This window comes from Vipera ursinii (assembly GCF_947247035.1).
Source record: "Vipera ursinii genome assembly, chromosome: 9".
In the NCBI taxonomy this organism is placed as follows: domain Eukaryota; kingdom Metazoa; phylum Chordata; class Lepidosauria; order Squamata; family Viperidae; genus Vipera; species Vipera ursinii.
The window spans coordinates 22,969,443-22,994,917 of NC_139523.1; the positions used below are offsets into that span (position 1 = coordinate 22,969,443).

Sequence of the window (25,475 nt, forward strand, 5' to 3'; positions counted from 1 at the left end):
TCACAACCTTTCTTGCCATGGTTGTTAAGCGAATCTGGCTTCCTCATTGCCTTTGCTTGTCAGGAGGCAAAAAGGGCATCACATGACCCCAGACACTGCAACAGTCATAAATGAGTCAGTGGCCAAACGTCTGAATTTTAATCACATAACCATGAGGATGCGGCGACGGTCAGAAATGTGAAAACCAGTCATAAGTCACATTTTTTCAATGCCATTGTAACTTCAAACAGTCAATAAATGAACTGTTGTAATTTGAGGACTACCTTACTGTGTTACCTTGAGTTATAAAAAGTAATAACGAAGGCAAGTTACAAATAAGGCACAATCCCTAAAATTAAGCCAGTGTGACCACAAAACAGGGATGGCTTTCAGCTACAGCTACAAAACCCTCATTTATTTAGCATGGGGCAGACAAGAGCACACGGGTAACGGTAATAAAATTATATAGATGCACACAATACTAAGGTGCACGTACAATGGAAATATGTAGTCAATTTTGTAGTTTGAGGAATTTAAGAAATGATATGTTATAGGTTAGTTTTAAAAAAAGTTGATTCATAAGAATGACCCCTCCCCCGCTCCTCAATGGCGCTTGGGGTTCGTACCACAAAGGAAACCCAGACCCACACAGGCCCCGTTCACACGCGTGCTGGACCATCACCCTAATCCTAGTTGGGCTGCTTGCGGGGTGCCACGTAGAACTATCAAAAGTGACTCTGAGCCGGCCTGATTTGAACTAATTCGGCAACCTCGCCTCCTGGGACCGAAGGCGGGTTCGGCGCCTCACGAATGAAGGTCGCACCCGCCGAACCGTCGTGGGAAGACACCCTCCCCACCGCGTCTTTATTTATCCCTCCTGAACACCTCCCCGCGTCCTCCCCCTCACGCCCGGCTCCCCTCAAGCAGCCCCTCGCTTCGCCTTTCGCGCCTTTCCCGCCCCCTCCATCCCTCTGGTCAAAATGGCGGCGCCTCTTCCCCGGTTTTCCCGCCCAAAAGAAAGTTGAAGGAGGGAGGGGGGGAAAAAAAAAGACCAAAAAAAAGGTCGCTCCTCCCGAGAGCCCCGCCCCTTTCAGCCCCGCCCTCTCCCCCCCCCCTCCCCGGCGCGTGGGCGGCGCCTCGCCGTCCGCGGGCGGGCGAAGGGGGCGGGGCCGGAGCGCCGGCCTTGCCCAGCCTGCCGAAGAGAAGAACGACGACGTCGAAAAAAAGAGAGAGAGAGGGAGGGAGGGGCCGGCGCGAGGCGACGGGTAAAGCCAGTCGCTGGGTTTGGTTCGGCGGCTCCGCCTGGCTTGCCCTTGATCTCTCCGCCCCGCGCGCTCTCCTTTCGCCCCCGCCTCCTCAAGAAAGGGGCGGTCCCACTTTGGATCCTCTCCCTCCTCCCCCCTCCCTCCCTCCGTTTGTTTGGGGGAGACGCCAGACGTCGGCTCCGCCCCCTTCAGGTGCTGCTGCAACCGCCCCGCCCCTCCCGCCTCTCTTCAGGGGAACCCCCCCCCTTGTGGGAACAGCCCTTCCTGCCGCTCCTCCCCCCGCCGGTGCGTGCAACAACGTCCCATTCCCCAGCGGGAAAGAGCAAGGGGCTTTGTAGTCCTTCCAAGCCACCCTCCCCTTTTCTTCCTGTCAGGGGCCCAGCCTGGGGGGGGTCCCCCTCGAGAGGCAAACCAAAGAGGCTCCCTTTGGGCCTGTGGTAAGAGGCCTGCAACCCCCCCCCCCACGCGCCCCCCCCTCCCCAAGAAGGAGGGGGGGTTTCCTCCTGGGCTGGGTGCAAAAGTCTGTTTCTAGGCTCCCCCCCCCAGCAGGAGGAAGAAGGCCTGCAGCCATTGCACAAGCTGGGCTTTGCTGTCCCCCCTTCCCCTTGCAATTCAGAGGAGGGGGGGTGGACCTCTGAGGGGGGGAGAGTGGGAAATGCGCCCCCCCACCCTTGCCCCTGTTGGTGGTGTGAGTTTGCCAGGCTGGTGAGGGTGTGGAAATGTGCTTTGAGTTGGCCTGGAAGGGAAAGGAAAACCCATTTGGAGATCCCTTTATATATATATATCTATATCTATATATCTATATATCTATATCTTATCTATCATCTATCTATCTATCTATCTACCTATATATATATCTTAAGGGACGCAGTGGCTCAGTGGGCTAGGACGCTGAGCTTGTGGATCAGAAGGTTGGCAGTTTGGCGGGTCGAATCCCAAGTGCCGTGTAACAGAGTGAGCGCCTCTTACTCGTCCCAGCTTCTGCCAACCTAGCAGTTCAAAAGCACGTCAAAATGCAAGTAGGAAAATAGGGACCACTCCGGTGGGAAGGTAACAGCGTTCCGTGCGCTTTTGGCGTCTAGTCATGCCGGCCACATGACCACGGAGACGTCCTCGGACGAGCGCTGGCTCTTCGGCTTTGAAACGGAGATGAGCACCGGCCCCTAAGAGTCGGAAACGACTAGCATGCATGTGCGGGGGAACCTTTACCTTTTAGATATAACTTAATAAAAAGTTAGAACCCCAATCTGAATTGTGGGCTCTTTAAAAGCCTAGCAGGACCCCAGCTGATAATCAGCATTCTTGGTTGCTTAAATTTTTCTGAATTAAACCAGGAGCAAAGTTGGAGGGGGGGGGAAGGGATATTTTATGGCCAAGAAATAGAATGTGGATGAAATGGAAGATCTTTTCTGTTGGTGGCTGGTGGTCTTCTTTTTAAACAGCTCTGGCAGAAATTCAAATCCTGTTGCCTCATCTTTTCAAACCACTTTTCTGCCGCCCCACTTCCTATCAAATTCTGCAGTTTTCCTTTTTTTGTTTTTCCTTTAATCAGATTTTTTGGGGGAGAGCTCACAAAATGGCATAATTTCCTTTAAACATCTGCTTTCTTTTTATCAGGAGTTCAGACCAGCAGTAGTTTTTAAAAAAAAAACCTCCTGAAAAATCAATATTCTGCAAGTGAATATTGAGCATCTTGAACGACAGATAATTGAAAGATTTTGGTTGATTAATCTTCCTGCTGTTTAAGTGATGTTTTTGAACTTGCACATCAGCAAGTGCATGATTGTATTTGCACAGGCATATATATGGTATACTAACTTATGACATTGTTAGCATACCAAAATCACAATGCAAAAAAAAGTTTATTTGCATTAACATTACCTGAAAATAATCAGTGCTATGACTATTATTTGTATGGGCAGCCATATAAATTACCCAAAGTTAAAAAAAACCCTCTAAATTTCACATGCGATAAAGTTTTTCATTAATTATCCTGACTATCTAATGAATTCCTCATTCCCCTTCCCCCACCCCGTTGTTTCCAATTAGCCCATTCCAGTTTTTCTAGTGGTAAATGATTGTATAACAATAAAATGAAGTGTGTTTTATAGATGATGCATTATATGAACAGGTTTTTTTTTAAAAGCTAGTATACAATATGCTTGGATATAGCTAAAGTGATCAGAACTTCAGATTAAATACTGAATGTACTTATGAGTGAATGTGAGTTAAAATTCCTTTTACTCTTCTTTATTTTAAGGACACACCTTTTCCAGGATTTTCCCCAAAGGTATGTTATGGCCTAAAATACAGATACTGAAATTTTACTGCTTGTTTTCACTATTATATAAGACAAAAATAAGTCCTGATGATTTTAGCTTTATTGCTGGTGAATGGCACCTCTAAGCATATATTTAATTAAAGGATTTATAAAAGGAAGCTACTGACTCAGCAAATATGAATCTTCATGTGTAATTTTGCAATATATTTGCCCCTTTGCTGAATTAAGAGTACTGTTTTAGAGACAAAACAATCGCACACAGGCTTTAAAAAGCAATACTTTTAATATACTGCCTTTGCTAAACGTACCCAGAGTGTTTCACAAAGCAATAAAAGAAGAGTATCGTAATGAAAAATAAGATAGTATGCCAAAATGTATATAACTCTTCATAAAATCAACAAACATGTAAAGCTGCAACAAAAAGAGCTACAGTAAAAGGGACAAAGCTGTTTGACTTAAGAAGCAAAGAGTTCAAATACTTGCCCAGACGTTTTAGGTTTTCTTTAGCAGAAACCGTTTTGAATAGCTCTGCTTAATAGAATTTCATTATCAATTACTGAATTCCTTAGACATTGCTGACTGAAGAGATAGCCCCATTACTTCTTTTTTTGTGTGTGTGCGTTTAGGAAATAACTTCAAATACAGAAGTGATCAAATATGGACCAGTATCATCTCAGTGATGACAGCTCATTCCATTCTGAAATTCAGCTCCCTGAATTTTCTGGGAATCAGGCTTTGGACTGTAGCGATACATTCAGCCATGATCTTTGTCCAGATATGAGAGACATGATTTATGCTGGACTGAACAATCTGGATGTGGATCCCAGCCTTTCAACTACAAATATAAACAGTGATTCATTGGAAGACAACCTGGACACCTTGTCTCTGTATTCAGTAAGAGACTGTGATTCTACTAAACTCCTTGATGATTGTGACACAGACCCACAACCGCTACTGCAGGGTGAGTAATCCATTGCATAGCTAACATGGCCATATGTACAATCGACTTATTTCATTCTGTGGATTCAGGTCCTTTGCCTTATTCAACTTTATATTATTTCAGCTAAGGTAGCGTTCTTCAGCTGGATGTTTTCCAGAATGGTTGGGATTTCAACTGTCAAGAATTCTCAGCCAATATTAAAGAAATAGCTGTGCCAGGAGGCTGTTTGCTAATTCTATATTTTGTATATATAAGACTAATGGAAAAAAGGAGATGCTTGGCAACTGACTCATACTTATGACCGTTGCTGTGTCCCGGGGTCATGCGACCCCCTTTTGCGACCTTCTGACAAGCAAAGTCAATGGGGAAGCCAGATTCACTTAACAACCGGGTTGCTAACTTAACAAGGACAGCGATTCACTTAACAACTCTGGCATGAAAGGTCCTACAAAGGGGGCAAAGTTCCCTTGACAAATGTCTCACTTAACAACAGAAATTTGGGGCTCAATTTTGGTCACAAGTTGATGACTACAAGGTAGTAATGGTAAAAGGAGAGGCAATTTTTGACGGTAACGGCACCAAATTTTTAAACTGCCTGCCTCAAAGTAGCTCTTGTGGTATGTTCATAACAGTCTTTTTGGCATCTGATGGAAGATTTTATTCTTGATATTTTAAAAACTTTCGAACGTTTTTTACATCTTGGTACTGTTTTATATTGCTGCTGTTTTTAATATCATGTCATTCCACCACATTGCTTTTAATACAGTGCTGTAGGTTTTATCTGGTTTTATTATGTGCGCTTTTGTCATTGATGACTCATTTGTATATTATGCTTCAGAAGTAACCTAAAAGTGTAATAAATGAATCATTGCCAGAATTTAGTTCTGCATGTACATATTAAACCTTAGTCTGTGGTTTGGAAACTGCCGGAGCTAAGCAAAAAACTGAATCACAGTATGGCATAGCATGCTGTATGTTACATGAAACCATCCTATGAGGTCTAATGTGGATTCTTTGTTTTGGCTTAGCGTGTCGTATGAACACCACCTGTATAAAGTGTTAATTGTGGTTTAGTCTGTGGTCAAACAAACATTGTTTTGTACATCTAACTGTCAAAATATCCTGGAACGAGCATAATTTCTCTTGCCATTTTTGCAGTACCTGATATCTCAGAGGCTGCTGCTTCTCTGGCCCATGGGATACAAATAGTTGTATCTGAAATACTCTGGGGTCCTTTTGTGATGCCAGAAGCCTTTATATATATATATATATATATATATATATATATATATATATATATATATATATATATATATATATATATATATATATATATATATTTGGTTAATCTTTACCACACTCCTCCAAGGTAGGACAGCAGAGAAAATTGCTTGTGGGGCTCAAGCCCCAGCCTTTTTAGATTACGATAGTCCTCGAATTACAGTTTAGTGACCATTTGAAGTAATGGCACAGAAAAAAAAGACTTAACGACCCTTTTTCACACTTACAACCTTTGTAGTGTCTCCTTGTCACGTGATCAGAATTCAGGCACTTGGCAACTGGCATGTACTTACGACAGTTGCACTGTCCTGGGGTCACATGACCCTTTCTGATCTTCCCAGCTAGATTTTGACATAAGCAGAGCCAATGGGGGGAAACTGCACTCACGTAACAACCTCGTGAGTCTCTTCACAATTGCAGCGATTTGCTTAACAGTGGCCAAAAAGGTCGTAAAAATGGGATGCAACTCCGTTGGCGACTGCCATTGCTTGGCAATGGGAATTTGGAGCTCAGTGGTGGTTGTAAGCCCAGGGTGACCTGACTTAGCGACTACAAGCAAGCCCAAACCTTCTGTTGCTAAGGGAAGCAATTGTTAAGCGAGTTTGCCCCAATTTACGACCTTTCTTGCCACAGTCGTTAAGGGAATCGCTGCAAGTGTTAAGTTAGTAACCCGGTTGTGAAGTGAATCTGGCTTCCCCATTGACTTTGCTTGTCAGAAGGTTGCAAAAGGGGATCGCGTGACCCCGGTGGACACTGCAACTGTCGTAAATATGAGTCAGTCGCCAAGCCTCTGAATTTGGATCACATGACCCTGGGGGTTTTCCAATGGTCATCAGTATGAAAAATGGTCATAAGTCACTTTTTTTAAGTGCTGTTGTAACGTCGAACTGTCACTGAATGGACTGTTGTAAGTCAGGGACTGCCTAAACCAGGGGTAGGCAACCTTGGCTCGTGGACTTCAACTCCCAGAATTCCTGAGTCAGCATGGCTGGTTCAAGAATTCTGGGTACTGAAGTCCACGAGTCATAAAAGAGCCAGGGTTGCCTACCCCTGGCCTAAACGGACACCCGAGACCATGCCGATGAACTAAAAAGTTGCTTTTACTCATTTAGAATTGGGGCTTACTGCCCCTTCAGCACCGAAAGAAATGGAGCCGGGAGGCAGATCCAGTTCTGGCAGCGGGAAAAAAGGACGACCCCAGCAGAACGCGCTTCAAGCCACTTTCTTGGACTGCAGCCTCTGTGGGAAGGTTTTCAGTAGCACCAGCTCCCTCAGCAAACACTACGTGACCCATAGCCAGGAACGGAAGCACGTCTGTAAGATCTGCGGCAAAGCCTTTAAGAGACAGGACCACTTGTACGTATCTTTTTCACCCCAACGACTTTTAAGTGCTATAGGAACAATAAGCATTACTGGCGAAATCCGCCGTGCAAGTGCTCACGAGGGGACCCTCCAGAGTCCGAGGCGATCTCGGTTTTTTTCCTGTCCTGGAAAAGACAAAACCTGCCACTTTTGGAGTTGCTCTGCTCAGTGGAGCTACTGTAGAACTTTCTAGCGTGCCAGGTTTTCACGCTAGCTTGATCTAGATTCTAGGGACCAAGGGGCAGCTGAAGAAAAGAAGAAAGGTTTTCTAATGCCTGGGGGGGGGGAGAGAAACATTAGTCCTCTAACTTTTGGGGGAGGGCAATTAATTTTCCCAAGGGGCCATTTGAGAAACTGAGACTCATGGAGGGCCGAACTAAGAGGGCTGTGAAGGTGTGGAAGTCTGCACCCAAGGACATATATTTAGGAAAAAATAGTAAGCATCTTCAAAAATAAAAGAAATCCACGCAGTCTGGACAGGGAGGGCCAAAGGGCCGGATATGGCCCAGGGACCATAAAATGCCCAGGTCTCCTCTAACTGTCTGGAGGCAGTTGAGTGATGGGTTCTGGCAACAGGGAACAAGCCATAAATAAGCATAATTGCTAGCAAATTGTTAATACTGCATTCCTTTGGAACGGGGTGGGTGGGTGGGTGGGAAACAATGGCCCTTTAATGACTTGTGATCTTCAACTCCCAGAATTCCTGAGCCAGCATGGCTCAGCTTGGAAACCTCTCCCTTTCCCCTCAGTGTGGCTGGCTCAGGAATTCTGGGAGTTGAAGTCCACGAGTCATGAAGGGGCTATAATTCCCCATGCTGGATCAGGAATTCTGGGAGTTGAAGTCTATTGCCCTAATTCAGGGGTAGGCAACCTTGGCTCTTTTATGACTCGTGGACTTCAACTCCCAGAATTCCTGAGCCAGCCTGGCTCAAGCATGGAAACCTCTCCCTTTCCCCTCAGCATGGCTGGCTCAGGAATTCTGGGAGTTGAAGTCCACGAGTCCTAAAAGAGCCAAGGTGGCCTAGCCCTGGGTAATGCTCCCTTCCCTTGCTTCATCCTCGGTCTCAGTGTACGATGATGGGAGCGATTTTAGTATTGGATAGCAACGAGGGTTAAGCCTTCTTTGCATGTTTCATGGTTTAATTTTTTTTTATTTTTTTTATTTTTTAAAAAAAAACCCATCAGGAGTGGTCACATGCTGACTCACCAAAAAACAAAGCCCTTCGTTTGCATAGAACAAGGTTGCAATAAGAGCTACTCCGACCATCGGTCGCTGCGCCGGCATTATGAAATGCATCACGGCTTGCGGCTGTTGAAAGAGGAGGAAGCCTGCGAGAGCACGCCACCTTCCCACGACTCGCTTCCCCAGATGGGACAGACCAGCTTGAGAGCCGCAGAAAGCTTGGCTGCTCATCCAGAATCGCCCGTGCCCAACAATTCCATCCTGCCCAACCGGGACTTGGTGAGATGCATTGTTAGTAGCCTGGTGGGACCAAAGCTTCCGTCCACGGCATCATCGTCTGTCGGACAGAATGAAACCGACCCCCGAGGACCCTTACCGCCTTGCACCTCGGTCTACGGCCAGATCTCGTGTGTTCCCACCAGCGCCACAGCAGTCAGAGAAACCCCCGGCGAGAAAGCGATGAAGGACATTTACCCTTGCCAAAAGAACGTGGCTTCTTCCAGCATGTACACTATCATCAACACTGGGAATTTATCGATACTGGGGACCTCAGAAAGCTGCACAAATTTCCCGGACCGGCCTCCCCATTCGGAACGTGAGCTCCTTTTAGAAACCAACCCTTTGGAGTATTGGTCCAACAGTGGCGTCCCTCGTTTCCCCTTATTCCGAGGCCAGAAGGTCCCCACCGCCACTCAGCAGCCAAGCGGCAGCATCCAGTGGGCCAGAAACGCTCCCCCAATTGGCCCCAAGACCAAAGGACATGGTCTTTACGTGGCTCAGCTGTCTTCTGCTGGCCACGAGGTTTCTCAAGGGATGGTGGGGCCATCCCACGGGTTTGACTCCGCCAGACCCAGCTTCGAGTGTCCAGATGTTTTACCGTTCCACCCGGCCCCTATAAAGACCCCAGGGGAAGTTTCTGGAGAGACCAAGCTCAGATGCTTTGAAGAGACCTTTAGCCCAATGGCAAGACTTTCGGACGTCCCAAAGCATAGCCTCCTTCAGAAGGGCGAGGCCACGCCACTGTTCCGGCCTCTCTTCGTGAAACCCCAGGAATCCTCGCTGAGCCAGGATCAGGTGCAAGTCCAGAGTCATCTTTTCCAGAGGATCACCAAATCTCAACACATTGTGTCCCACACCAAGGTGTTGGCTCAGTCGAAGCTGGCAGCTGCGGGGGTCGAACCGGGGGGAGCAAAATCGGTTCCCCACGGGTTTCAGCAGCAGAAAGATTTGGTTCGCCCGGTGGCGCAGCCGATGGGGAACGACGGGCCTCCTTTGACTCCGTTTCAAACAGACTTCTCTGATCTCGAAAAACTGCCTCTGCCGTCCGCCGTCTCCTCTGGAACCACAAGCAGCACTTCTCACACTAAGCACCCCCGGCCTTTGAAAAGATGTCTAGAGTGTAAAGAATGTTCCAGCCCTAATCAGTCAGCCTTGTATGAAAACACCCCGGGAAACCACACTTACGGGAAGCCGAGGCAGTTGGAAAAAGACTCTCCTTTACCAAGAAAGAAAGAGAAGACCAAGGCTTGCGCTAAAGAGTTGGGCAGCAAAGGACATTCTCGCAGCGGTAGACCCCGCCGGAAGGAAAAACCCAAGTTTGATATCACATCCGTGGCTTCTCCTAGTCAAGTCGCCATGGCTTCCTTTTCCTTGCCCAGTACCTCGTTTGACAGCGTGTCCAGAGCGAAGTCCAAGCTGACGATTTTCAACAGAATTCAGGCATGTTTTTAAGGCTTTTTTTTTTAGAAATCAGAATAAGCTTCTAAATAATAGACCTCATTTGTAGATGAAAGGAAGCTATTGGTATATGTGTTTAATTTCTTTCTTTCTTTTGAAAAAAAACAACAGGGTGGAAATATCTACAGCTTTACGAATGCAGTCAAAGAGGAATGCTTTTCCCCTGGATGGTAAGCAGGGGTTTATTATGCTTTGATACTGCCAAAAATATTAGTGTGCGTACGGGTGTGGGTGCATGCGTATACACACACATTCACACATGTACACACACACACATCTATAGCTATATCCGTCATCTATCAACAGATATACATACATACATACATACATACATACATACATACATATATATATGTAATATTTTTTTTAAAATTGCTAACAAAGAATTAAGGGAGACATATGCATTTCAAACTTATTAGTTTTCATCAGTCAGCCATACCCTTCCGATATTCGAACCTGGGCTGATTACACATTAGGCAGTTGTTTTCACCTCTAAGCCACAGAATCTCTCTCGTTTTGTTAGCAGAGAAGCAAGGGGAGATATATGACAAATGCTTGTTAACTATTTTTTTTTTAGATTACCTTGCTAGGCCCCAAACATGGGACAAATCTTTATTTCCTGTGTCAGCCTATCCTGAAGGCCATCGACAGGCAGTAGTCACACCGGTGACAGCTCATATTTGTGTAATTTTTTTTTTTGCATACATATATTCATACATGTATCACTTTGTAATAATGCCGCTTGGGGTGTGTGTGTGAAAGCCCTAACAAGCAGGCATATACATAGAATGAAGGCTACTGCTAAGCTTGTAAGCCGCCCTGAGTCTTCGGAGAAGGGCGGGATATAAATGGAATTAAAATAATAAAAAATAAAAAATAGAGAGAGAGGGAGAAACTTAATTGCAAATATAGTTACAAAACAAATATCCTTCACCATAGTCGGATAAACAGTCGGAGGTACACTCCTGCTTTTGTTCAGGTAATTTTTGGATGTGCTGGCCACGTTCCTTGATAATTACTTCTATCTGACAAAGGTGTCCAGAAAAATAAGCCAGAAGAGAGATAAAACCTGGCCCACAATCATAATTCTTAATTTTAGTGTGTCAGAGACAGAATTTGGGAAAGCCCAGGCAGAAAACTTATGCAAATATGAGGTTTCTGTTCCTCATGCTAATAAAACTGAGTTAGGTAAATAAGCTTCCAGCATTGAACAGATTATAATTCAGTACATATATGGGGAAGATACTCAGGAAGCAGACAGACAATCGGCGCTTCCAAAGATGGCATTTCAAAAGTGATTTATAAGAAGGCACACCAGGAAAAGGCTAAATCTGACTGGGTTGGCCCTCAGCAGCTCTCTGCTTCCTGGTTATTATCTTTTGGACAGTCCTTCTTTATATAATAATAATAATAATACAATTAATATTAAAATAATATTAAAATACCCCAAACCCATCAGACCAGGCCGGCTTGTTCAAATAAGTATATATGATGGACCAGTGAGGTTCCTTCCCCGTTTAACAGTTCGGTAGCAAATGATCCGTGGAAGGACTCCCCCCCCCCCCAGGGTGGCTTCAGAGGATCTCTGAAGTACAAGAACATAGTTAGGGTTGTAAACATGGTTGGAGTATAAATCATAACATAGAAATTCAAGCTTTCTAATATACGTTTCTCACCTTACTTGCATCGATTGTTGCCAACAGTAGTAAGACTGAGGCAGATCTTGGAGACAGGAATGAGAAAGGGAACAGCTTTCGCTGTGCAACCTGCAATCAGCTGTTTTATACCGAAAGGGGCCTGAACAGTCATATGTGTTTCTATGGTGAGCAGTGGCAGTCTCCGTCAGGGAAGGAAAAGCAGCAGGTAAAAGGAAAAAACAAACCACCGTGGTAAATGAATGTTTGTTACCGCTGATGCTGGAGTAGCACCTAAGAAGGAGGAGGTTGTAGCAGAGAATGAATCTCAAATGTTTTAGTCAGACTTAATCTCGATTCTGCTCCCTGTGGGGTCCTCGCTGCTCTCTGAACTTGGTGGTTTTCCTGCAGACGTTTCATGACCCAGCGAGGGAGTGTCATCAGTGCTAGAAAGTCATGGGGTTTGCAGGCTTTATAAACTCCACTCCCGTCTAGCACCGATGATGTTCCCTAGCTGGGTCATGAAACGTGGGTAAGAAAACCACCGCGCTCAAAGAGCACCAAGGACCCCACAGTCATTGACATCTCCTCCCCCCCTCCCTTCTTCCTTCTTCCCCCTTCCTCCACTCCACAAACCCCCCTCTCTCCTAGTACTGATGATGTTCCCTAGCTGGGTCATGAGACGTCTGCTAGAAAACCACCAAGGACCCCACAGTTCAACCTTGAGCTACAAATATTCTCTTTCATTGGTATTCTTCTCACTGCGTTCCTTGCCTTCCGTCACCAGATCTTACTGTTTCCAGAAGGAAGTCTGCGTACTACTCTTCTTATTTCTGAGCAGAGCTACTTTTTGAAACTCAAACATTGCCAGGATGCATCCAGTGAGATAAAATGTCGTCTTTTGACATGCTAAGGACAAAATGCTCCTTTCATCCTTTTTCTAGACGGTTGCACTGTAGAACTCCCTTTGCTATCAAGCTTTTCCGTTCGTTTTTTTACCGGTAAAAGCTCCAGGCAGCTAATAATCCATGTAGAAAAAACAACCTACCGCATTAAAAAGGATGCTGATCATGCCAATGGGGACACGGAGCTATCTTAAATAAGATAATTCCACCTCGTGTGTGTCAAACGCTTTGAATGTTGAGAAATTGCTATATAAATGCTAATAATTATTAATCCAAAAATCCAATCTTTTGGCTATTTATTTGAACGTAGCCCGGCATGGTTATTACTTAGGGTTGGCTTCCAGGAAGGTATGATTAGAATTGAATATAATGAAATTTAACTGCCAGTTAAATGTATCTAGCATTACAGCTTTGAAAGGGGGAACGTGAACTATTTTGTTTTGTGTCCCCCCCCCGTTTCATTTGGTAGTTCTTTCCAGGGTGGCCTGGCGGTCTCGTGGTGAAGACTCTCGCCTCCCACTCGGAAGGTTGAGAGTTCAATCCTAGTAATGGCAGATGTTTCTCTGTCAGGGCACAAAGAGAAAATACTTGCTGCAAACTGAACTCCACGTAGGCATCAGGAAGGGCATCCGGCTAGTAAACTCTCAGCCCCATTCGGTCACCCAAAACTCTACCCCAAATTAAGGAATTACCAGGTTGTAGAAAGAAAAACAAAAAAAAAAGTTATTTCTTTCCCCTGGCTTTTAAATCTTAAATATCTATTTCCAGATTAAGTCCTTTGGAAAGACCAATACAGAATCGGGGACAAAATTACAGGTAGCCCTCAACATACCATCCGTCGTTTAGCGACCATTCAAGGTTGCCTCAAAAGGGACTTCCAACCAAATTACAACGCCCGCTCACCCCAGTTACCCGACTGTGTTTCAGGCACTAGGCGACCTCCCCACATTGATGACTATTTGCAGAGTCCCACGGTCACCTGTCCACAGTTTATGACATTTTTGTTGAAAACCGGCATTTACTTCTGATTTTAGGGCAAAAATGCCCCATAACAAACAATGAGTCGCTTAATGACCATGGCGACTCACTTAACGACCACCGCCATGAGGTCATAAAACTGGACCAGTCATGTGATGACCCGCTTTACGATTGTCACAGCTTATGACTGTGATGGGCAGGCTCCGTTACAGTCGTAAGTTGAGGACCACCCGCAGTTTGAAAGAATTTACCAGCGTTTGCATTACCACTTGCAGTCTTGTTGCTAGAATATGTATTTCTTTTTTCTGTTTCCCTTAAGGCCTACGAGGCAGAGCAGTTCCAGGCTCAGAAGTGGCCCTTCCTGGCAGCCGCAGACCGAGCTGTCGCTCCCGAAATGAAAAAGTCTTCGGAAGAGGGAGCAGAAGCCCCTATAGTCATGCCTGTCTCAGTGCCCATCATGGCTGCCAGCCAACAGGAAGTGGGTGGTGGTTTGTATTTTATTAATTTTAAATTGCAAAGGTAAATGAATTGTTTTAATTTCTGGTTAATGCGGCAGTTCGTGGAACTTTACATGTCGCGCAGCAGTACGTGTAAAGTTCCTCCCTGTGCAGAATTAGAATAGAAATAGAATAGAATAGAATAGAATAGAATAGAATAGAATAGAATAGAATAGAATAGAATAGAATAGAATAGAATAGAAATAATAGAATAGAATAGAATAGAATAGAATAGAATAGAATAGAATAGAATTCAATTCTTTATTGGCCAAGGGTGATTGGACACACAAGGAATTTGTCTCCGGTGCAGAAGCTCTCAGTGTCCATACAAGCAACAAGCTATAAATCATGATTATAATCATAAAACTCATTCATCATAGATCATAAGATACAACACTCAGTGATATAGGGTACTAAATAAGCAATCAACATAAATCATACTAGGATGCTAAATAAAACAATATAAATCGTAAGATACAAGCAACAAAGACTTAAACCTTCCCAATGTGCGGGAATTGTTAGAAATGTTTGGGCTTTGCTGTGTCTTCAGGGCCATAAACATATCTGCAGTAGAGTTCCAGACTTGAACTAGGCCAGTAGCCTTATTGCTTTGTAACTTGGGTAGTTTTCAACTTATGATTGATAATTTAGCAACCTTTCAAAGTTACAACAGAGATACTTAAGACCCATTTTCAGTGACGGCCACTGCAGTGTTCCTCCTGCTGTTCATATTATGAAGGCAGGACAAGAAACAACGGATGGAAACTAATCAAGGAGAGAAGCAACCTAGAACTAAGGAGGAATTTCCTAACAGTGAGAACAATTAACCAGCGGAATGGCTGGCCTTCAGAAGTTGTAGGTGATCCAATTCTGGAGGCTTTTAAGAAAAGATTGGACAGCCATTTGTCTGAAAGGGTCTAGGGCAGACATGTCAAACTCGTGACATCACGTGATGTCGCACAATGTATCGGAGCTTTTTCGCCATTGCTGGCAATGGGGTGGGCGTGGCTTCCGGATGACGCATCCGGCGCACAGGCCAGGAGTTTGACACCCCTGGGTCTCCTGCTTGAGCAGAGGCTGGAATAGAAGACCTCCAAGGTCCCTTCCAATTCGGTCATTCTGTTATTCTCAGTGGTTTACAATGTCAACATTATTTGCATATTTCCCCCAACAATCTGGGTCCTCATTTTTTCAACCTTGGAAGGATGAAAGGCTGAGTCGATCTTGAACTTTGTCAGGATCGAACTTCCAGGCTGAGTTTGCCTGCAATACTTCAGTTAACCACTGCGCCACCAGGACAAGATAATGTATGAAGCTCAGAGAGTGCTGCAAAGCACTATGGGGTGGTATAGAAGTCTAAACGTTAAAATACTATTGCTGTCTTGTGAGGGATATATATGGCTGTAAGGTTGGCTGTGACCATGCTGTAGATGGAGCTTGCCTGGGAAACGACTGAGACACATTGATTTGCCTCAAGCTAGCTAATCTATGACCCGGTTGTGATGCAGCTCACCAGCATCCTGATTTGAGCTCAGCCATGTTTTATTTCCCAAGTCAAACCCTAAAGGAAGCAGGCCACACGTAGGCCACCGCTTCTTCTTTCGGTTGGACTGAGCCGTTCTCCCAGCCTCCTGGTTCAGCTTCTTCAGTCCCTACACAGGGATTTATTTCTCAGTGTCTCTTCTGTTCCTCCTAAAGGAAAAATTCTCGACAGATAATGGTAGGACTTCGCTGCTGAGTAAAACAACAGTGGGGGACTAGAAACCTCCATTTTATAGTGGTTTAATAGGTAAAACTACAAAATTGTGCTCTCTAGACTAGGCAGCACTAGGTCTTACTAATGCTAAGTGAAAGAGTGAAGTCCTAAGTCAGCAGCGATGGGGAACTATGGTCCCTTTATGACTTGTGGACTTCAACACCCAGAATTCCTGAGCCAGCCATTCTGGGAGTTGAAGTCCACATGTCATAAAGGGGCCATAGTTCCCCCACCCCGTGCCCTAAGTCAACATTTATAGATAGAAATGCTCTAGCTGGAAGAACAGCATAGTGATGTCATAATCCTGTCACCAACGGAGTTGGCATTTTCAGTTTCCCTTCAGGATTGCAGTTTCTAACCTTCTTTAAAGTACTTTTTTAAAAAAAAATGAAAACTAGACTGTAGCAGTAATTCTTTTTTATTTGGCGATTGATTCTCCCCCCCCTCCCCACAATTATTCACTGTTGACATTGTGAAATCCTTTGGGGCAGGCAGTACAGATAAAGGATTTTCTGAATAGCTCTGACAGGCTACAATTCCTAGGATTCTCCGGGGGAGATAGCATTTAATATGGTATCAAACTTGATATATTTGCTGCTGTGGCTAGATCTTGGTGGCGATTTGTCTCGGCGGGCGAATGTCAATAAAATATTTGGTTCTCAGGATTGTGTGATGGTTTGGGTATGGGTATGTGTAGGTTTGAGAAAGAAACATAATTTGCCAGTTTGGTCTAAGGATTAAGGCACTGGGGTAGAAAACAGGAAACTGTGAGTTCTAGTCCTGCCTCAGCCCTGAGAGCCAGTTGGGTGAGTTTGGGAGACTCACAAGGCAACAGTGAGTTCTAGTCCTGCCTTAGGCATGAAAGCCAGCTGGGTGACTCAACCCAACCCACCTGACAGGGTTGTTGTAGGGAAAATAGGAGGAGGACAGGGTGTTGGATATATTGGATATAAAAAATAAGGTGGGATAAAATTAAATAAAACAAATTTTAAGACACATCACAAAAGTTGAAGTGGCCTTATTTTCTGTTATTCAGGAGAGCAGCGTTAGAACCAGCGTAAAACCTGTAAGGGAAATGATTTTGACTAATCATTGGAGAAACTTCTTAGAGTGGCGTGGTGGCCTCAATGTGGATCTCCCGCCTCCCAATCAGGAGGCTAAGCGTTCAGTCCTAGGTAGCGGCAGATATTTCTCTCTCTGGGCGCAAAGAGAAAATCCCTGCTGCGAACTCCGCGTAGGCGTCAGGAAGGGAATCCAGCCAGTAAACGCTCAGCTCCATTCAGTCGCCCTGACCACCCCGATGCGAGGGATCATTAGAGGGTCGTTGAAAAGGAAAAATAGGAGAAACTCCTTAAGTCAAAGCTACTGGATAGAGTAAGAGACAACCTGGGTATACTTGATTCTAGAGAAACCAAAGCCAAAGCTGGACTGGATCCCTGCCGTGTAGCACTCCCACTTATAAAACGCCGTGATTCCAGTAGTCCTTAATAGCTTGACTAGTTGGGGCAAAGGTGCAGTGCTCCTTTTAAGGACGCACCACCGTGCAGGCCGCCTTGATTTTCCTTCTTCCAGTTAATCCATCTAAGCTCCTGGCCTCCGTTTCTCTTGGGTCAGGTTAACGAGAAGGAGAGCCAGGATGATAAAGATCTTCAGGAAGGCATGCCCCCCAAGAAGAAAAAGAAGCGGGCTCATCCCAAATCCCTGCTCATCCCATCTCCTTCACCTGCTGGGAGCGAGAGCCAGCCTGGTCCCGGAGGATGCTACCAGAGTCACCTTCGCTCACCTGTCTTCCTCATGGACCATTTTCTTCAAGGCTTAATGCAGTTCTCTCCGTATACGCCACCCCCAATGCTCAGCCCCATTCGGGAGGGCTCCGGGCTGTACTTCAACACTCTCTGCTTTGCTTCTACAAATCCTACTCCTGCGTCGATGTACACCTCTGTTTTAGGTAATTACCCAGCCCTCATCCTCTTGACACCTTTGCATAAAACTGCCCAATAAATGCACTATTTGTATTGCCCTCCTCTCTCTCTCTCTCTCTCTCTCTCTCTCTCTCTCTCTCTCTCTCTTTCTTTCTTTCTTTCATTCTTTCTTTCTTTCTCCCCCACAAAAAGAGTATAGTTCTGTCTATCTCTGTAAACTTTATTTATCATAGCTATTGATAAGAGTTACCCTGTGGTAAGGTGGGCAGCCAATAAAGTTTATAAATATTGAAAATGGTCTATCCTCACTGAACACCTGCATTTTTATCTCTCTCTTTTTTTTTGCCCTTTGGGTTTTTTTGGTTTTTTTAAATAATTTAAAAAAAGTTTTGTGATTGAACCTGTAAACGAGCAGTGAGAAATAGAAGAAAGCGTACAGATCCCATCCTTCGTCCTGCTGCCGAGGTTGCAGATGAAGAAAAAAAAGATTCACAAAGGTTGATTTTGTTTTTAACTTGTGCTTTTATTTTTTAGATGGAATGGATGGAGCCCTTTTATACTCCCTTGTGAAAGACACTACCAAAATTAACATAGAACCGTAAGTGGAATGACGGCAGTCTTAATCAATGGACGCAACAACATCTTATGTTCTCTCCTATTTATTGATCTGTAGCAAGCACGATATTTAGACTGCCGTGACTATCCTTCCAGGTTTTGCATCTCTTTCCTGTCATTTCAGGCACATTAACATTGGGAGCCGGTTCCAGGCGGAGATCCCTGATCTCCAAGACAGATCAGAGCTAGAGGACTGTGAGCACCCAGCCTCGCTAGTCTGGAAGCCCTGGGGCGATATTGTCAGCAACACGGAAACCCAGGAAAGAGGTGACATTTTTTCCTCTTTTTGAGGCTCTTCCCACTCCACGTGCAGACTCTTATTTTGCTTCTACAGGTAGTCCTCAACTTACAACCCCAATGGAGCCCCAATTTTCTGTTGCCAAGTGAAAAATTTGTTAAGTGAGTTTCGCCCCATTTTACAGCTTGCCACCATTGTGAAGTGAATCACTACAATTGTTAAAGTTAGTAACACGGTGGTTAAGTGAATCTGGCTTCTGCTTGTCCAAAGGTCGCAAAAGGGGATTGCGTGACTCCGGGACATAAATATGAGTCAGATGCCAAGCGTCTGAATTTGGATCACCTGACCCTGGGAATGCTGCCACGGTCGTAAGTGTGAAAAACGGTCATAAAGTCACTGTTTTCAGGGGCTGTTATAACTTTGAACCGTCACCAAATGAAAGTGCTGTAAGTTGAGGACGATCTGCACGCTCTTGTGATTGCGATTCCTGCCGAGCAGAACTTGACGTCTCCTTAAAAGAAATTATCCTTCTAAAAACAAATTCCTTTGCAGTGGCAGACCTGCTAAAGCTGGCCTGTTCCAGTGCGATGCCAGGCGGAGGGACCAACTTAGAACTAGCCATACATTGTCTGCATGAAGTCCAAGGAAACATTTTGGTAAGATGGCTGGAATCGTGGCCTTTTTTTTTTGCCACATGTGAAGAAACCTATTTCCTCTTTGAAATTAACGATTCTAGGGAGTAAGGCTGCTTCTTGCGGAGAGCAGTTAGGAGTGGTTGGTTGGGGGCACACCTTGCAGGACACCTGGTTTGTGAAACAGGCCGTCTTAGCCAGCTGCATTCAGAATACTGCACCATATTATGCTATATTAAACGCAGTGGTTGATGTCATGTGTAATAACCCAAAAGCAAATGAACCTTATTAAAGCTTAGCATAGTGCATACACCCATATCATCTAAACAGGGGTGGGGAACCTTGGCTCTTTTAGGACTCGTGGACTTCAACTCCCAGAATTCCTGAGCCAGCCATGCTGAGGGGAAAGGGAGGTTTCCAAGCTGAGCCATGCCGGCTCAGGAATTCTGGGAGTTGAAGTCCATGAGTCATGAGAGGGCCATAGTTCCCCATGCTGGCTCAGGAATTCTGGGAGTTGAAGTCCACTAGTCATGAGGGGGCCATAGTTCCCCCATGCTGGCTCAGGGATTCTGGGAGTTGAAGTCCACGAGTCATAAAAGAGCCCAAGTTCCCCACCCCTGATCTAAGATTTCCCCGACTGTTTCTATTCAACAAGAGTTCACGGGAGTCTTCTCTAAAACAATTCTAGGAAGCGCTGGAGAGGATGCTACTCCAAGGGCCACAGAAGCCTCCTGGCCATCCTCTTGCTAACTACCATTACTCAGGTAAGAGACGATGAGGACCTCATTTGGGTCAGGATTGGGCTGCTGTGGATGTGGAGAGGGAATTCCCCTCCCTCTGCCCTGTGTGCTTAGTGATTTACCTCACGAGGACACTCCTGTTTGCCTGACAAAAATAAGGCAAAGGGAGGCAATAAAAGAGGTTCATTTCACAGGAGCGCTGGGAGGTTAAACGGATTGCCTATTTTGCCTAATTTGTGTCTTCTTGGAATTCCAGGTTCACATCTGTGGACTCCTGCTGAGAAGCAGTTGTTCAAAAAAGCCTTTGCCTTGCACAAGAAGGACTTCTACCTCATACAGAAGAAGGTAGCCTTCCCAGAAAGGGCTGCTTTCATTTCCTCTTTCAAAAAGCCCGTCCTTTGTTTTGAATATTCCAGCTTTTTTCCCCTTCCCTTGACAGTCCCATTCGTTGTTCCCGAGGGTGCACAGCTCAGGGCTCATTTACACTGGAGTCGTTGAGGTTGTTTTTCTCGCAAGTAGACCTCGACTTGAGAAATGTTCGCTCAGTGAACATTCAGAGTTGTAACGGCACCGAAAAAGAAAAGTGACTTAGGACCTCCCCACGGCCACGTGATCAAAATTCGGAGGCTTGGCAACTGGCTCGTACTTACGACGGTTGCTGAGTCCCAGGGGTCACGCGATCCCCTTTTGCGACCTTCGGACAACCAAAGTCAAGGGCGAAGCCAGATTCACTTAACAACCGGGTGACTAACTTAACAACTGCCATGATCCACTTAACAACCGTGGCAAGGAAGGTCGCAAAACGGGGCGAAATTGCTCAGTTCTGGTCGTACGTTGAGGACTGTGCTTGAATCACAATCTGATCTTGTTTGGTTTAGCAGCTTCAAATGGTTCCTTCTATTTTGCCCGTATTGAAATTATTTCTTCTTTCCTCCTCCTCCTCCTCCCCCTCCAATAGATACAGACTAAGACCGTTTCTCAGTGTGTCGAATACTATTATAGTTGGAAAAAAATATTAAAGTTTGACTGCAGCCGAGCGCAAGTGGGAGAAAAGAGACCCAGGACTGAGCAGGATGAGCTAGAATTGGATGAAGAAAAGGTAGAACGAGCTTGAAAAGTTGGTTGGGGACGACAGCTGAGATTTTAAAAAAGCTACATTCCCCCCCCACCCTCTCTTCCCCCCTCCCCCCTTTATGCTATACCCGCTGCTTACTTTAGAAGAGACAAGCCAGTTTTCAGGGTCACACGAGATCAGATTTGCCCCCGGTCTGTTTCTCTTTCCCTTTCCTGAAGCTGTCGGAATAAATATTTGTCTGTAAAAAAAATCGTGGTATTTTTCCGTATTTGTATTTTGCAATCTAGAAAATGGTTCTTTCCACCCCATTGCAGCTTGTTGACTTTCAGGTTAAAGTTGTGGCAGCTCTTTTCTGGCTCTGTGGGCTGCACGTAACTTTTAAGCACACTGACCACCTCCTAAACTAGAAGCGACTGTACTGTACCCATTCGAAGACTGCAGTTTTCCAAAATGGTTGGCCAATTGGTTTTTTTCTTTTTATCCTTAAAATAAAAATGGAGGCTTTCGAGGAAGCCGAACCCTGTCCTAGAGCCCCGTTCCAAAGATAAGCAAAATTTCAAGGCAAATATACGTGTCCCAGGATAATAATATTGCAGGAGACAATCTGGATCACTCAACGGGACCAGAGGTTTCATCTCCCGAATTTTTGGACTCGTGCTGGGGCCCGTCCTCGGAGAACTTCTCTCTAGCAGAGTGTGGGCTTTGGGCTATTAAATACCTCACACCCCACACGAGAGCACAAAGCACAATCCGACCCAGACTGGATCCTGTAATGAACAAAACTGTGCAATGCAAAATCCATCTGGTTATTTTTTAAGAATGCCATTACCTGATTTATTGATTGGTCGATGTACAAATTATTCTGATATTGGTGCACCTGTGTGGCAGATAAGCACAGGATTTGATGATTGTATTCTTCAGCATTTTTTCCTGTGATTGACAGGAAACAAACTTTGTGTTCTTCGCACCTGTTAACCGCCGTGAATAAAAACAGGACAGTAGCAGGTCGCCATGGACCAAATAATCCATTCACACAGTCTGCTGTTTCTTTTACTAAGTACTAAGCCAGTCGTGTGATTCACCTTAATCTCTGCTTTGCTTCGGACACTACGTTCACGTCTGCAGAGATTGATAGATGCATTGCATTAATGTTTTCATTGCACGGGTCCTATATTGTGTTGTTGGGTCCTACATTGTGCTTTTGGCATGCTTCTTGTGTGAAAGTGCTTTCAGAACACTTCGTTGGCCAAAACATAGCGGGGTGTACATTTTCCCAAAGAGACTTACTTAGGACCCTCTTCTCAAATTGATTTGTCTTAAGATCAGTCTTTCACTATGGCTTTGATGTAATTGTTTCAGTTTTGCTTGGGTCATGTTGTTTGTCCTCTCCCTTACAGGTAGTTCTCAACTTATGACCGGTTGCTTAGCGACCGTTCAGTTATGACGGACCCCCCCCCCCAAAATGGTACTTACAACCCAGATTAGAAGTTCCAACAGCCTGGGAGGGCAGCCCCCCCCCCACAGTCACATGATTGTATTTTGGGTGTTCGGCATCATCTCAGTCATGTGGCTGAGATGTATGACTTTTTTTGCCAGAAACCAACATTAACCTTTGGTTTCTGGCAAAAAAACAGACATTATGGACAATGGGGTTCATCTAACAACCAGGGTATTCTGCAGGTTCACTTAACCACTACCGCCCAAAAGTCACAAAGTCGGGTCAGTCCCATGATGGCCCCTTTAACAACCAGCACAACTTTAATGACCATAATTCCAGGCTCCATTAAGGTCATAAGTTAACGATGGCCAGAACGGTCTTCCTTTCTGGTTTTCACATGGCTTTTTAGGGTTACTGTATTGATCTGTTGAGTAATAGCTTGGGGCGATGGTGCTTTTAATTGGCTCTGTCTGAACATTTCTCAAGTAACATTTTATCATTGGAAAGCAAATGAACTGCGAGTAATTAAAGCAACCCACGGATATTCCATGACTTGCAGATTGCATGCAGCCCCAAGAAAAGGCATTGCCACCTGCCTGAACAGGAGAATAAGCTGAAATCAAGGACTTACAAAAAAGCAGCGCCTGGAGCCTTCAGTCCAACCAGCAGCCAGAAGGATGTTCTAGATGCACCCAGAAGCGCAGGCAGTCAGGGCGTCTTCCCCTGTAAAGAGTGTGCCAGGTAGTACTGCAGTGTGTTCCACCTTTTGATGTCTTGCGATCTTGTTTGGTTATAACGCTTATTCTCCAAAAACGCTCCCCACTTCCCTGTCTGTCATGTTACGGTCATTTGCTGTGGCATCTCAGAACGCTTTGCCTTCATCTGATGACCATTGGTCCATGAGCATCAGAAAAAGGCTGGAGCCAAGAGAGAACCTGTTTTATTTTTATTTTTACTTTTATATATTTTTTTATTTTATTATTTTGTTTTATTATTTTTTATTTTATTTTATTATTATTTTTTATTTTATTTGTTTTATTTTCTCCCGCCTTTGTCAATGACTCTGGTCAGCTTATAATTAAAAAAAAAACACATTTTACATTTGAAATACTAAATTTTAAAAAAAAAAAACAATAAAGAAAAAAAAATCCAAAAAGGGCAGCCAAGATACTTGGCCAGTTAACAATACAGCGAGCGCTCCAGACTCGAAAACAGACAGGTTTTTAAGGACCTTAAAAAAAGGCTAACGGGGTTGGAGCCACTCTCAAATTTCCGAAGGGAGGGATGTTCCATAGAGCAGGGGCCACTGCAGAAGAGGCCCCGCTTCTAGTCTGCCAGCCAACATTCTTTGGCTGACGGGATCTGCAACCTGCCTGTTCTGCTCAATCTAGTTGGGTGGGTAGAGGGGTCTTGGGGGGGAAAAAGCGATCCCTTTGGTACCCCAGTCCCAAGCCATGTAGGGCTTTAAAGATAGCCGCCAGCACCTTGAACTGCACCCAGAAACACACCAGTCAGCAATGCAGCTCACGCAGAAGCGGTGTCACCCATGCCCTGTATCTGGCAATTGTCTGTCTGTCTGTGTGAGAGAGAACTGAAGACTGGTGTCTCTGGTTTACCTCTAGAGTGTTCGACAAGATAAAAAGTCGGAACGCTCACATGAAACGCCACCGCCTTCAGGAGCAAATGGAACCCATGATAAAGATTAAGTGGCCCATAAAGCACTTGAAAAATGAACCGAAGAAGGAGGAGAAAACCTTGAGCATGGATTTCCTCCAGTGGTAAACTGGGAAGGAGCAATTTCAGGGTAAGGATGCTGTTAAAACTTACCGGATGCCAAGAAAAAGGAAAAACAAAAAAAAATCAGGTTTCTGGTAAAAATTAGGTTTAACGCTGCCAATAGATAACGATTCCTAGCTTTGGCATCCCTGGGTCTGAGTTAGCAATGGAGAGGCCAGCTTACATCGGAAAAATATCATCCGTCTCTCGCTACAGTGTAGAAGGCCGGGAGTTGACATCCTGGGTGACGCTGCGGTGCCCTTAAGGAAAGAACCCCTCCTTCACTACAACAAGTAGCTAAATTCATTGTATAATTTGACACGATCATGTCCTCGGCTTCCGCGTTAAGTCTAGGAAGAGCTGACAAGGTAGAAGGCAGGGAATTCACTGCAACACCATGCACAGTGAGAGTCGTAAAATTTACAAGAAATAAGGGAAAAGTTAAGATGGTAGAAGTACTGTTGAGGCCAGCAGTTTGTTGCATACCTTTTAACACCCTAGTGTCTCTGTTCCAAGAAATGTTAACCATCTTTGTTGCAACAGAAACCAGAGAAATAATACAGCATCTCACAGATCAACTTATTCTGATGTCAGCTTTAGCCATTTACATTAAGTATTTTGGGGCGCTTCTGTGCCAGTATTTCTTAAAAAGCTCGATATTATATCACACTGGACAACTCGTATTCCATCATACGTGCCTTAACAAATTAAGACTGCTTTCAATTTTAGATAACAAAGACTTGGAAGTATGTTTATTAAGTGTGTGGCAAGATCTCCTGATCAGGCTGTTTCAAGGAGGGTTTCTGGAACGTAACCCTCCCAACTAGATGGGTGTTATGGTGTTCAGTACAGAACAGGCTGATTCAGAGGATTTAACTTCCAGATTTGAAGGTGTAACCTTAACGGGTAATTTAACAGTTGATTTAACTTACAAATCACATTCTCTGCCTATCATATTTAGTTGTATGTCTTGTTCAATTGAAATGTTATGATATACTAATTCTCTCCTTCTCTCTCTCTCCTTCATCTCTCCCCAGCTGTGTCTTGTAGAGTTCTGTTAATACTAATTTTTTTTGGAGGAGGATAAAGTAGACCAATCAGTGAGAATTGCCATTGTATTTCGTATCGTTTTCTGTGACTGATATTGTACAACCGCATTTTGATTCACTCTATAGTACCAAAGTGATCTGTGTTCTTGTTTATTTTGTATGCGTTGGTTATTAAATTGGGTTTTGCAACCA

General features: G+C 44.7%; 1 protein-coding gene across 1 annotated transcript; it reads left to right on the forward strand.

The window, feature by feature from the left end:
- The first annotated feature begins 1,207 nt into the window (after nucleotides 1–1,207).
- On the forward strand, nucleotides 1,208–25,475 carry ZNF541 (zinc finger protein 541). Its single transcript, XM_083369024.1, has 18 exons — nucleotides 1,208–1,436; nucleotides 3,505–3,534; nucleotides 4,152–4,486; nucleotides 6,859–7,102; nucleotides 8,294–10,010; nucleotides 10,140–10,198; nucleotides 11,732–11,891; nucleotides 13,880–14,023; nucleotides 17,413–17,746; nucleotides 18,255–18,318; nucleotides 18,460–18,602; nucleotides 19,126–19,229; nucleotides 19,894–19,969; nucleotides 20,202–20,290; nucleotides 20,904–21,044; nucleotides 23,018–23,199; nucleotides 24,081–24,262; nucleotides 25,272–25,475. The coding sequence occupies exons 3-17, from the start codon at nucleotides 4,183–4,185 to the stop codon at nucleotides 24,238–24,240; spliced, it is 3,921 nt and encodes a 1,306-aa protein (XP_083225150.1). The 5' UTR covers nucleotides 1,208–1,436; nucleotides 3,505–3,534; nucleotides 4,152–4,182; the 3' UTR covers nucleotides 24,241–24,262; nucleotides 25,272–25,475.